The sequence below is a fragment of the Xiphophorus hellerii genome, chromosome 9, assembly GCF_003331165.1.
Source record: "Xiphophorus hellerii strain 12219 chromosome 9, Xiphophorus_hellerii-4.1, whole genome shotgun sequence".
Lineage (NCBI taxonomy): Eukaryota > Metazoa > Chordata > Actinopteri > Cyprinodontiformes > Poeciliidae > Xiphophorus > Xiphophorus hellerii.
This window is the reverse complement of record NC_045680.1, coordinates 23,096,307-23,106,249: the sequence shown is the minus strand read 5'-3', so window position 1 is coordinate 23,106,249 and position 9,943 is coordinate 23,096,307. Positions and strand designations below refer to the sequence as shown.

Genomic DNA, 9,943 nt, shown 5'->3' with positions numbered 1-9,943 from the left:
GACAGACTGCAGTGCCTAAAGTTTTATTACCAGTTTACAATTTCAACAGATCTCATGCAAGACTGTAGAACCAGAAAGTAAATCCTGCTGCAGAATGATAAAGCAGTTATGTACACAACAGAGCCCTCCAACATGGCGGTGATCATCTCATATTAACATTTGTTCTTTTTTATCCACTGGAGTGGATAAAGAAAAGGGGGGAAAGAACAAAAGCCTTTAAGGGAGAGCTGAAAGGGCAGAATGGTAAAGATCAAAACCAAAACGTATGGCAACATCATGTGCCTGTTCCTATGTCTTTGCTGCCTGGATCCAAAATCATACTTTTTGTGTTTATCCTGTAGATCTATTCAGAAGGTGCCTGATTCTGGAAAATATCAGAACTCAGGCCCTAAGTAACGTAAACATGTTCTGCACCAGCATCAACTGCAAAGGGATGAAAGGATGGTGGTTGTTAGAAGTTGTATGCACAAACATTAGGGAACAGTCAGCTTTTATCTACAAAAAAAAAACAATTGTGTAAAAATTTTCTGTCTCACTTTTTCAAAGCCAAAGGAACCAACAAGTACTCTTTCACCCCGTTATTTATTTCTTCTTTCTAAATGGTTATCTCCACTAAATAAGTAGGGAAACAGCAGGAGCAAAAATTACAGTTTCATCAAGAAACACTTTTTAAGTGACAAAATACAGCAAATGGTATTTCCCAGGATAAAGTGCAACAATAGGGAGAAGTGACATTTTTAGGGGAGCGTTGGTAGACGGGAATCACTCTCCGGAGCGACAGCAGGCTCGGAAACCACACTGCAGGTTCTGGCAACCGCTGGCTGTGTCTGCATGAGGACCTGCAGAGAACAGTCACGTGTTGATTACTTACTGATAAACACATCAGGACAAGAAGAGGCAAATGCTGTGCTACAAAAAAAAGAAATCTATTAGGGATGCAAGCAATCGACGTACAATTAATTGACGATTAATAGTTTATTAAATTAAAATGAATTCCAATTGATTAATAGCGCCCACTTAAGACCTTTTTTTGTGTTGTTCGGCAGCAGTCCAGAAGAGGGCACCACTGGTCACCCTTAAGCGGAATCAGTTAATACAGAAACAAAGAAGGCGGTAGCATACCAGAATGGGAAAGAAAAACGCCCCGAATAGAGTCCAGTGTAGGATGCAAAATTAACTTTACGTGCTTCTGTTTTGAAATATAAACATTCAACAAGCTCCTTAAGTTATCACTGAAACAGCTCTCAGTCTAGCATTCCTTGTGGAACAACCACAGATACAGGTAACACAGGTACCTTGTATGAACATCTTTCTGTCTCATCTTTTATTCTTTTCGTCTTTAACTTTTCCATTCAGCAACTTGAGAGGTTTCTTTTGTACAGCAGCACCAGCATTAGAGCCATTGTAGGCAGGAATTTAAAAAAAGAAAGTACATTTCCACCAAAAATAAATCTCAGAAATTTTCCAGACAAACTTTTAGTTTTAAAAGTTAGTTGAAAAATGGCAACTTTTGAAAGTCAGAAATTTCCAGGTTTTTTCTAGAAAATGTCTGAGATTAATCTCAAAATGTCAAGTTTTTGGGTGTAAATTTACTCCTATTTTTTTCCTATCTACAATGGCCCTAATACGCTGTTGTGCCTGTTCTGTTACATTTTATTATTTGACTTTTTTTGTGGGGGGGGATTTGGTATATTATAAAAAACTTAGCCCTTTATGTTATGGAAAGGCGGTCAACCTTCTTCACAGGGGAAAACTCAGGTTTTTAAGAAAATGGCCTCATATCAATTAATTGTTTGTCTATTGATAAGATCAATCAGCTTTAGATTAACTCACTAATGGATGTCTTGCATCACTAATATTTCTACACTTTGAACTTGTAACACATCTCATCTCATAGGCCTGTGTGGCAGACACTAGCATAATTCATACTTACCTGTCTGTAACAGCTGCTGCACACTGTTATAGGTCTACTGGCAAATCATTTACAGTCATCATAAAAATATTACATTTTAACAGAGACAAAGGTCTTCATCAAGGCACTTCCTAGATCACACAAACATGAAGGATTTTGTGGAAGGCAGAAATGTACAACAACCTCCGGCACTTTGGCTTGTGTTACCATTAATGTTGTCGCAGTAATAGAAGTGTTCATCATTGAGGGAAGGACAGGCTGACACCAGCTCCTGCAGCCCCACCTCAGTGATGAAGAGGCAGCCAGACAAGTTGAGATGCTCCAGGACAGGAAGCCCTCCACGCTGAGATAACGCCCTGAAATACAAGAGGGGAATGCCACCTCGTTAAAGGTAACGAGTAATGCAGACTTACAGCTCAGGCAAATAAATGGGCATGGTTAATCCAGACTTAGACTAATAGGAGCTGCACTGTTCATTATTCCCACTGATTAACAATATTTCATTAGCAAATGTATTATTTAGGACCGATGAGTCAGGGTTCTTACACATTCATCTTAGGTTTTTTTATTATTATTATTTTCATGTCAATAAAATATAATAAGTATAAACTTGCTTGACTCTTTAAAGCAAAGTTTCTGAAACCTGCCTTAAAAGATTTCACAACAAATGTTGCCTTCATTTTGTTTAGCAAAAATTCTTATAAATGCTCCAGTAGTACTTTCTTTGGCATTTTAGACCAAGTTTTCAATCCGGTCCAGTTCAACCAGAAAAGTGAGGATTTCTATTAATTAAGTGGTTTGCAAAAAAAAAGACAGTTTTCTGAATTCCTAATAAAGGTGCAGCTAGTCAGTAAGTGAAAAGTGCAGATTAGTAAAACTTTCAATTCAACATGTGATTTAACAATTTTTTTAAAAGTTTTAAATTTGTAAATTTGTTCTTATCTTTATGAACCCTGAATTTGTTAGGTATTAGTTGAGGTTTATTCTTTAGAATATAATAAGGAAAATGTGTGGAAAATATTATTTCTTTAAAAAAAAATTTAAAAAGTTATCCATTTTCAAGACTCATCTAGACATGGAAAATAGATAAAACAATAATTAATAAATAAATGTCATAATATGATTAAATAATAATTATTTTTAAAAATTATAAAAACGTGTAAATTTCACTGTAAGAGACTTGATTGGATCCAAGCTGTATATTTTTGTATAGAAAAGTTTACTCAATAAGTGGCATAGCTTATTTCAATATTTTTTCTTTTGAATCACTAAAAAAGTATTGCTGAATGTTTTAAAACTTTATCTGTGCTATGAAAAGACTAAAGAATAAAGAATTTCACTGCAGCTCCTTAATTTAACATTTCAATCTTCATATAGAAAGTAAATTTGAGCAGGAAATAATTACTTTTCAAGTGAAACATATTTCACTTCGAGTCTATTGAAAAAGGTTTTTAATCTCAATGGGATTTTATCCTGGTAGGATGAAGTCTAAGTAAATATTTTTTTATCCGTTTGAATCAAAGTGTGATCATTACCTTAAGCCCAGGTCAGTGATCTGGTAGCATCCAGAGAGGCTGAGAAACTTGAGTGATCGTTTTGCCTTTGAGCAGTTAGTCCTGTTCTCGGGCTCCAGACACTGCTGCTGCCCTAATGGGGAGCATTTAGTCCGCAATTCTGCAGTGCTGGTTCTGGTGGTGCCCGACTCGCTTTGGGGCCCAGTAAAAGTCCTGAGGGCCTTCTCGCTTGAGCAGCAGGTGGAGTGACCGCAAAACATTTCCCCAGATATGGCGTATTGCTGATGCAGATAGGATGAATCCGAGCGGGTCCTGTGCTTCCTCCTCCTCTTGCAGCAGCACGAGCCTCCCACGAGCTGCGTCGTCTCCGCCAAGCTTTCGGAGAACGGCATCCCGCCGCGATGACTCCACTCTGCGGCGTCTTCGATGTCAGCGAGGTTGGAAGTGTCCAGGACCCAGACGTGAGTTGGGATGCAGGCAGCGCCCCAGCGACCGGTGGCGTGTTTGAAAATGATGGCCTGCTGCCTTCGCCCAACCACGTGCAGGTTTCTCTCCTCCACTAGTGTAATGGGCACAGGGCAGCTTTTGAGCAGCTTGGCTCGTCGCTCTGAGTGTTTGTCCGAACTGACAGAGGACGTGGGGTCGCCCAGACCCACAGACAGTCTCTTCAGGGTGTGATCGGTGATCTTCTCGCACCCCGACAAATCCAGGTGCTCCAGAGAGCGGCAAGCTCCAAGAGAGGACCAGCTGATAGAGGATAGACAGGAAACAACACTGTGAGTATTGAGCTCTATGATCATTTTAGCAACAATCTCACCAAGCAGACAACGGATGCAAAAAAATAATAATTTGTGATTAATGGTTTTAGATTAAAAGGAGTTCCTATCAATTAATAACATCTTAGTACTGTAGTTTGACCTCCATCCAGAAGAGGGTGCAGCTGGTCATCCTTAAGAGGAGCCAGTTGATACAGGAATAAAGATGGCGGTGTCCACACGAGAAACGGTTTATGACTGCGCGATCCGTACCGTTGTCTCATTTGAGCATTCGCTGAATTTTTCTTAAAATGTACATCAGAAAGGGTAAGATATTTTATATTTATTATGATACTATTTGTTATAATATTACCTATACAATGTTATAATTCTCTTAATAAATAATAATTGTCATAATTTAGTTCAAAGACTATAATTCAGTAAAAAATTGTGTATTGGAGTCACAGGAGTGGAAGGTATCATCAACCCATGATGTATGTGTATAAAACTACATCTTTTAAGAGATGTAGTTATCAGACTATAAAGATTATACCCCAATGGTAATGGGAAAAACTCATTTAAATTGTGTCAGCTGTTAATAGTAGCTGACACAAAATAATGCTACAATTATACTTATTTTTTTTAATTCAACATATCATGAAGAACGCAGCTTTTTATGTTATAGAAAGACAGTTGGTCCTCTCAGGTTTTCAAAAAAAAAAAAAGGCAGCTCCCATCAATAAATTGTTAGTTGATCGATAAGATCAGTCAACTTTAGATTAACTCTTTAATCAATAATGTGGATCCTTAAAGGAGAGGGTATGTCATTTTCTTTTTCTATTATTCAGAATATGTTTTTGAAAAGAGCACCCAGTTTGAGGTTTTACCTGTCAAAAGCAAAATCAGTAACATCAGTCTGGGTCAGGTCCAGATGAGTGATGTTGGGGCATAGGCTGAGAATTTGACGAACCTGCGAATAAAACAGAGCAGAACTTTCAGAGGATGTTTAGGCGGAAACACCGTTAAGTTCCAAGATAATAATAATTTTTTTTAAAGTCTTGTGTCACATACCATTTTGCTTGAAACTGTAGAACTATAGGCAAGAATCATGGACTTGACAGAAGAACCCACAGTGGGAAGAAGGTGCTGGATGATCCCGTTTAGGAGCCGTTTCTCCCTCTGAGCCGTGCTGATAGCGAGGGAGCCTTCAGTGTGACCGGAGGCATCTGGGAAGACACGGGAGATGCAGGTAATGATTCAAACCAAACATTTCCAACCCTACGAGTCAGTTCAGCTTCAGCTGGAGATGCCACATCTGGTGATACCGTTTACTCTTCCCCACAGTGATGAAAACTAGCTGAAAACCAAACCTCACCTGACTCATCAACGTCAGCATCCTCATCCCATTCCTGGTAAGCGCGGCCCTCGTTCTGCCGGCTCTTCACCCAGTCGTCGTCTGGCTCCTGGTCGAGAACCCCTGGAGGGCCGCTGTAATAATCACCTGAAGAAAAAGACACAGGTGCACACCACAGAGATGAAACCGTTTCTTCTTTTCTTTTTTTCTTGAACAGAAACCGGCTGTTTAATCATTTCTGTTGCCTCGATCACAGACGTTTGCGTTCGTTGTTCAAAGCTCTGTTTAGAGATTATATAACAAATGACTAACACTATAGAAAAAAAACCCATCAAAACAATATCTCTCTCTCAACGTTAACATCTAAAAGCTTTAAGAACGTGCTACCAATGAAACCAAAGTTAAAGAAGACAACATAAGACAAAAACCATAACATAACAACAATGAGGAATTATTAGTTATTGGTTCATCTGAATAATACATTACTCGGTGTTTGTATGAGTGGTGCTGCATTTTAGCCTGTTTAGCTTTAGATCAGGGGTCTGCAACATTTACAATCCAAAAAACACCATTTAGAGTCATTTAGAGCCACAAATGTTACATGATGGGGGAAAAAAACCATTTTTGAAAAATAAATACAGACGAAAGTGTAATTTTTAAAGAACCATCACTTTATTTCAGTTTTTTGTCATCTTAAAATAAAGAAACACTTTTCTTTATTTTAAGATAAAGAAAAGTACATTTTTATGATGACATTTGCAGTAAATATGATATAGTTGCCAACCTAATGACAAGAAAAATAGATCTAAGATGTACATTTTGTGTCATTTTGTTGTGGAAATTTAATGCAATTTGTCTATAAAAACTGATTTACATTTGCTTTACATCTATCTTTAAAAACAATTGTTTGTTCTTTATCATTTTTAGCTATTGCAGAAGGTCCAAAGAGCCACTTGTGGCTCTGGAGTAGCGGGTTGCAGACCCCTGCTCTAGAGTCATGAGAAGACTTTGACCAAGAGGAATCTGTACTGACTTTCCTTAACCAAACTATAGTGTCTGTAACTGGCAATAAAATTGATTTTGTCTGCAATAAATAAATACAGTAAAACTGAACTGCCTCGTGGGGCATAATAATTCATCCCTTTAATACATATTTTAGAAGCTCGACATACTCATAGCTTCCTTAAATTAAGGAAGCAAATTTGGTTTACTTTAAAACTAAAGCATACCTCTGGCCCAGCGGACAGGATACAGGTGCCTCCACAACGAGCCGGTCTTGACCAAGTCTGACCACGCGCTGCACACTTGACTGCAGCGGCACAGATCCACGGGGCCCAAGTAATGGAAAAACCTCAGCATGATTTCTGCAGGAAGCTGGGAGACGTGGGCTGAAGAAGAACTCCTTCTTTGTTCCAGATCTGGACAAACAACAACAACAAAAAAACTTAAGAGTGAGCTTGTAAAGAAAATGTAACATATTTTTAAAAGAATACACTTGCCATAATCCGTCTTCTCGTGATCAGCATATTTAAAAGCCTTTTGCAGCTCCTCAGCCTGGGTCCACAAGCTGAAGCCCTTCAGCACCTCGGCAGCGCAGTCCGGCTGCTGCTGGTTGCAGTGCTGCGCTATCACCTGCTTCTTAATGTCCTTCAGCTCCTCGTATGTGAAGTACTGCATGAGCATAGGCTGAAACACCTGCAACACACTTCTAGTTTAAGAATGACTTGCAACAGATTAACACTCCGAGTTAGATTCAGGCTAAAATCTACAATATTAAAATAATAAGGCTTTCCAATTATTAGAGATGTCTTTAATAATGACAATAAATCTGAGTGTTTTATACCTCCTCTTCTTCCTTCATGTGTGGCAGAAAATCTTGTGTGAAAGCTTCCAGTCTTTCCTTCAGCTGCTGGGCATAGTTGAGCTGTTCATATTCACTCTACAATCAGAAAATCAAATCGTTATTTTTTTTTTTTTTATCCTCAACTAAACTTACTTACTCCACATGTAATGGGCTTTTTTAAACAAATGAATAAATAAAGACCACAAAGTGAAGGCAAAGCGGAAGGTCAGATTTACAAAACAACATTTACTCAGAATGTCTATTTTTAAATTGTTTTTTTTTATTTATCCCGAAACAAAAATGTTTGTCTCCTTAAGTCCAGTTATTTCATTAGAATTATGAGTTATTAGAGTTGTTTCATTACGTTTTGAATCAGAACTGACAAAAGGCAAGTTTGCAGACTTGATATTTTCACAAGTAAGGATTTTTAGCTGAGACGTAGCAATATTTTTGTTACACTGTTACTATTTTTAGGTTTGTAAAGCTGGATTATTATGGTTTAACCTCCCCGTGACCCAATGTTCCAAACTTTCTGTTTTTAAAAAGAGGGAAATTGAACACATTTCAAATATTTATAAATATATCAGAGCACTATTGTTTATCTCCCAAGAAAACATATTTTCAAAGGGAAGCCAGATCTCAATCTGACCCAGAATTAGATTTTTGTTTAAGCAGCTGGGCAAAGGGGAAGGTCAAATTTACAAAACAACATTTACTCAGAATGTCTTTTATAAATTGTTTTTTTTTTAATCCTGAGACAAAAAAATGTTTTGTCTCTTTAAGTCTAGTTATTTCATTAGAAATGCAATGAAATAGTTTTGACTTTTGATTATAGCAGATGCTAAAATTCCCATAATATAAACTAAACAGTACTTTGAGTAGAAACCGTACACATTTTCATAAATTGCATGCATAAGTAAAAAAAATTCAATAACAGGTCTGGTGTTGTTGTTTGATATTGTGTGGTAAACATAACAGTCAATTTAATGACACGCTGTTTACCAACCATCAGCGGAGAAGTACATGCACTTTATGGTCTCCCTCTATGGTGTAACCCTGGTATTTTTCTGCGGGTCCATTGTTAAAAAGCACAGCAGGTGCAAATTACGGCCAGGGCATGACGACATTGAGCTGGTTTAGGTGGTTTTGAATGCAGATTCACCTTAACGCTTTGCAGTCCTTTTTCAAAGAGAGACAGCATCTCCGACAGCTTGTTGTCAGAATGCACATTGTAGACGGTGCAGCAGCGCTGCTGCAACAGACCGATGATGTACTCGTTTTCAATCTGCTCGTGCATCTTGAACTCCTTGAAGGTGGCGCACAGGGACTGAAGAAAGGAGCGGAAGTCATTGTTGTTGGAGAAGTTTGTCTTGGACAGCTGTGGAGGAGAGACATGCCTGAGTCAATAATTCAAAAGAAAAGCTGTTTATTTTTACACTGGAACTGGCATTAGCTCAAATTCCTATTGCTCGAATTATATTATGGTAACGGATGCTTTGCAAAACATGTATAACATGACAGCTGTGCAGTACTTTGTAACCACGGCTGTTCAGGTTAACAGTGCATTAGCTAGTGTCCTAATTGAGCTTATCTGACACCTATTGTAGGCTGTGACAGGAAGCCTCTTTCAAATCCCATTATTATGAGTACCCTGCCTGATGAAACACTAAGGCGTGCGTGTCACACTTAGAACGTGTTGCATAACAAACATACTGCACGTAGGCTAACCAAATACGAAGCTGCTTTTCAGTTGTGCTGAAAAGGTACAAACAATTTGTAACGCAGAATTTAAAGTAATAGAAGGTCAGATGTTAGTCCAACAACATATCAACCGAACAACGGCGAAGCAGTCCCGAGACTACCCGGGAGCATTTCATCTACTCCGTCTCAACACTCGCTGCCAAACAAACCAGCTAACAGCAGCTAGCTAGCGTGCTAGCTGGCGAACACTCCTTTTTGAACCGCAGGCCGTTTGCTTGTTGTTCTTAGAAACTGACTGGAGCTGTGTATACGTACCTTATCGCAGTACAGACCCACCAGCTGCTTCATTCGCCAGTGTGGGCCAGTAAAAACGTCCACCTCATCCGGAAAGGGAGCCATCTTCACTGGACCTTACTGCGTCATCTGCGATAGAACCAAACTACGAGGTGTGCGGCAGAGCTTGCGCGAGCCACCCACGTGACCACAACTTATTAATGAGGGGCGGTTTTCATCTGGTGCTAACGTTCAAGTAATATTAAACGTAACGGAAGAATATATCGATTAAATGGCTATTCCAGCGATTATTTAAGCATAATTTCAAAATACATACACTGAATAAATAAATTCAAAACATTTTAACGTTCTATCCGTGGGTGTGTGTTTAATTTAATGAGTAATAAAAAGGAACAAAAGCTAATTTCTTTAAAAAGATTAACAATTTAGAAAAAAAACCGAACAAAATTCAGATAGAAACATAAACCTTGTGATATTAGATTTCAAATCTTAAAAGATTGTGACATTGGTTTTTTTGCTTGTTTTTGTTTATTTTGGTTTGAGAGCTAGTAAAAGTTTATTTCTCGCCTT

At 38.4% G+C, this 9,943-nt stretch overlaps 1 protein-coding gene and 1 long non-coding RNA gene across 2 annotated transcripts; one reads left to right on the top strand and one right to left on the bottom strand.

Moving 5' to 3' along the window:
- Positions 1 to 7: 7 nt before the first annotated feature.
- On the bottom strand, positions 8 to 9,551 carry fbxl5 (F-box and leucine-rich repeat protein 5). The gene is made up of 11 exons (XM_032571462.1): positions 9,395 to 9,551; positions 8,541 to 8,756; positions 7,379 to 7,474; positions 7,035 to 7,230; positions 6,765 to 6,953; positions 5,557 to 5,682; positions 5,253 to 5,407; positions 5,069 to 5,151; positions 3,448 to 4,173; positions 2,120 to 2,268; positions 8 to 839 (listed from the first exon to the last, which is right to left on the bottom strand). Exons 1-11 carry the CDS (start codon positions 9,476 to 9,478, stop codon positions 763 to 765), a joined length of 2,097 nt encoding a protein of 698 aa, XP_032427353.1. The 5' UTR covers positions 9,479 to 9,551; the 3' UTR covers positions 8 to 762.
- LOC116725424 (uncharacterized) lies at positions 5,318 to 6,648 on the top strand. Its single transcript, XR_004340400.1, has 2 exons — positions 5,318 to 5,430; positions 5,526 to 6,648. It is a non-coding gene; the product is annotated as an uncharacterized LOC116725424 (long non-coding RNA).
- Positions 9,552 to 9,943: the final 392 nt, after the last annotated feature.

Bases quoted from the DNA above. Each gene is read 5' to 3' on its own strand.
- fbxl5 (XM_032571462.1), bottom strand. From the start codon at position 9,478: ATGGCTCCCTTTCCGGATGAGGTGGACGTTTTTACTGGCCCACACTGG. The intron at 8,757-9,394 runs GTACGTATACAC...TCTCCTCCACAG, and splicing joins TGGGTCTGTACTGCGATAAG to CTGTCCAAGACAAACTTCTC. The intron at 7,231-7,378 runs GTATAAAACACT...AGTGTGTTGCAG, and splicing joins ACATGAAGGAAGAAGAGGAG to GTGTTTCAGCCTATGCTCAT.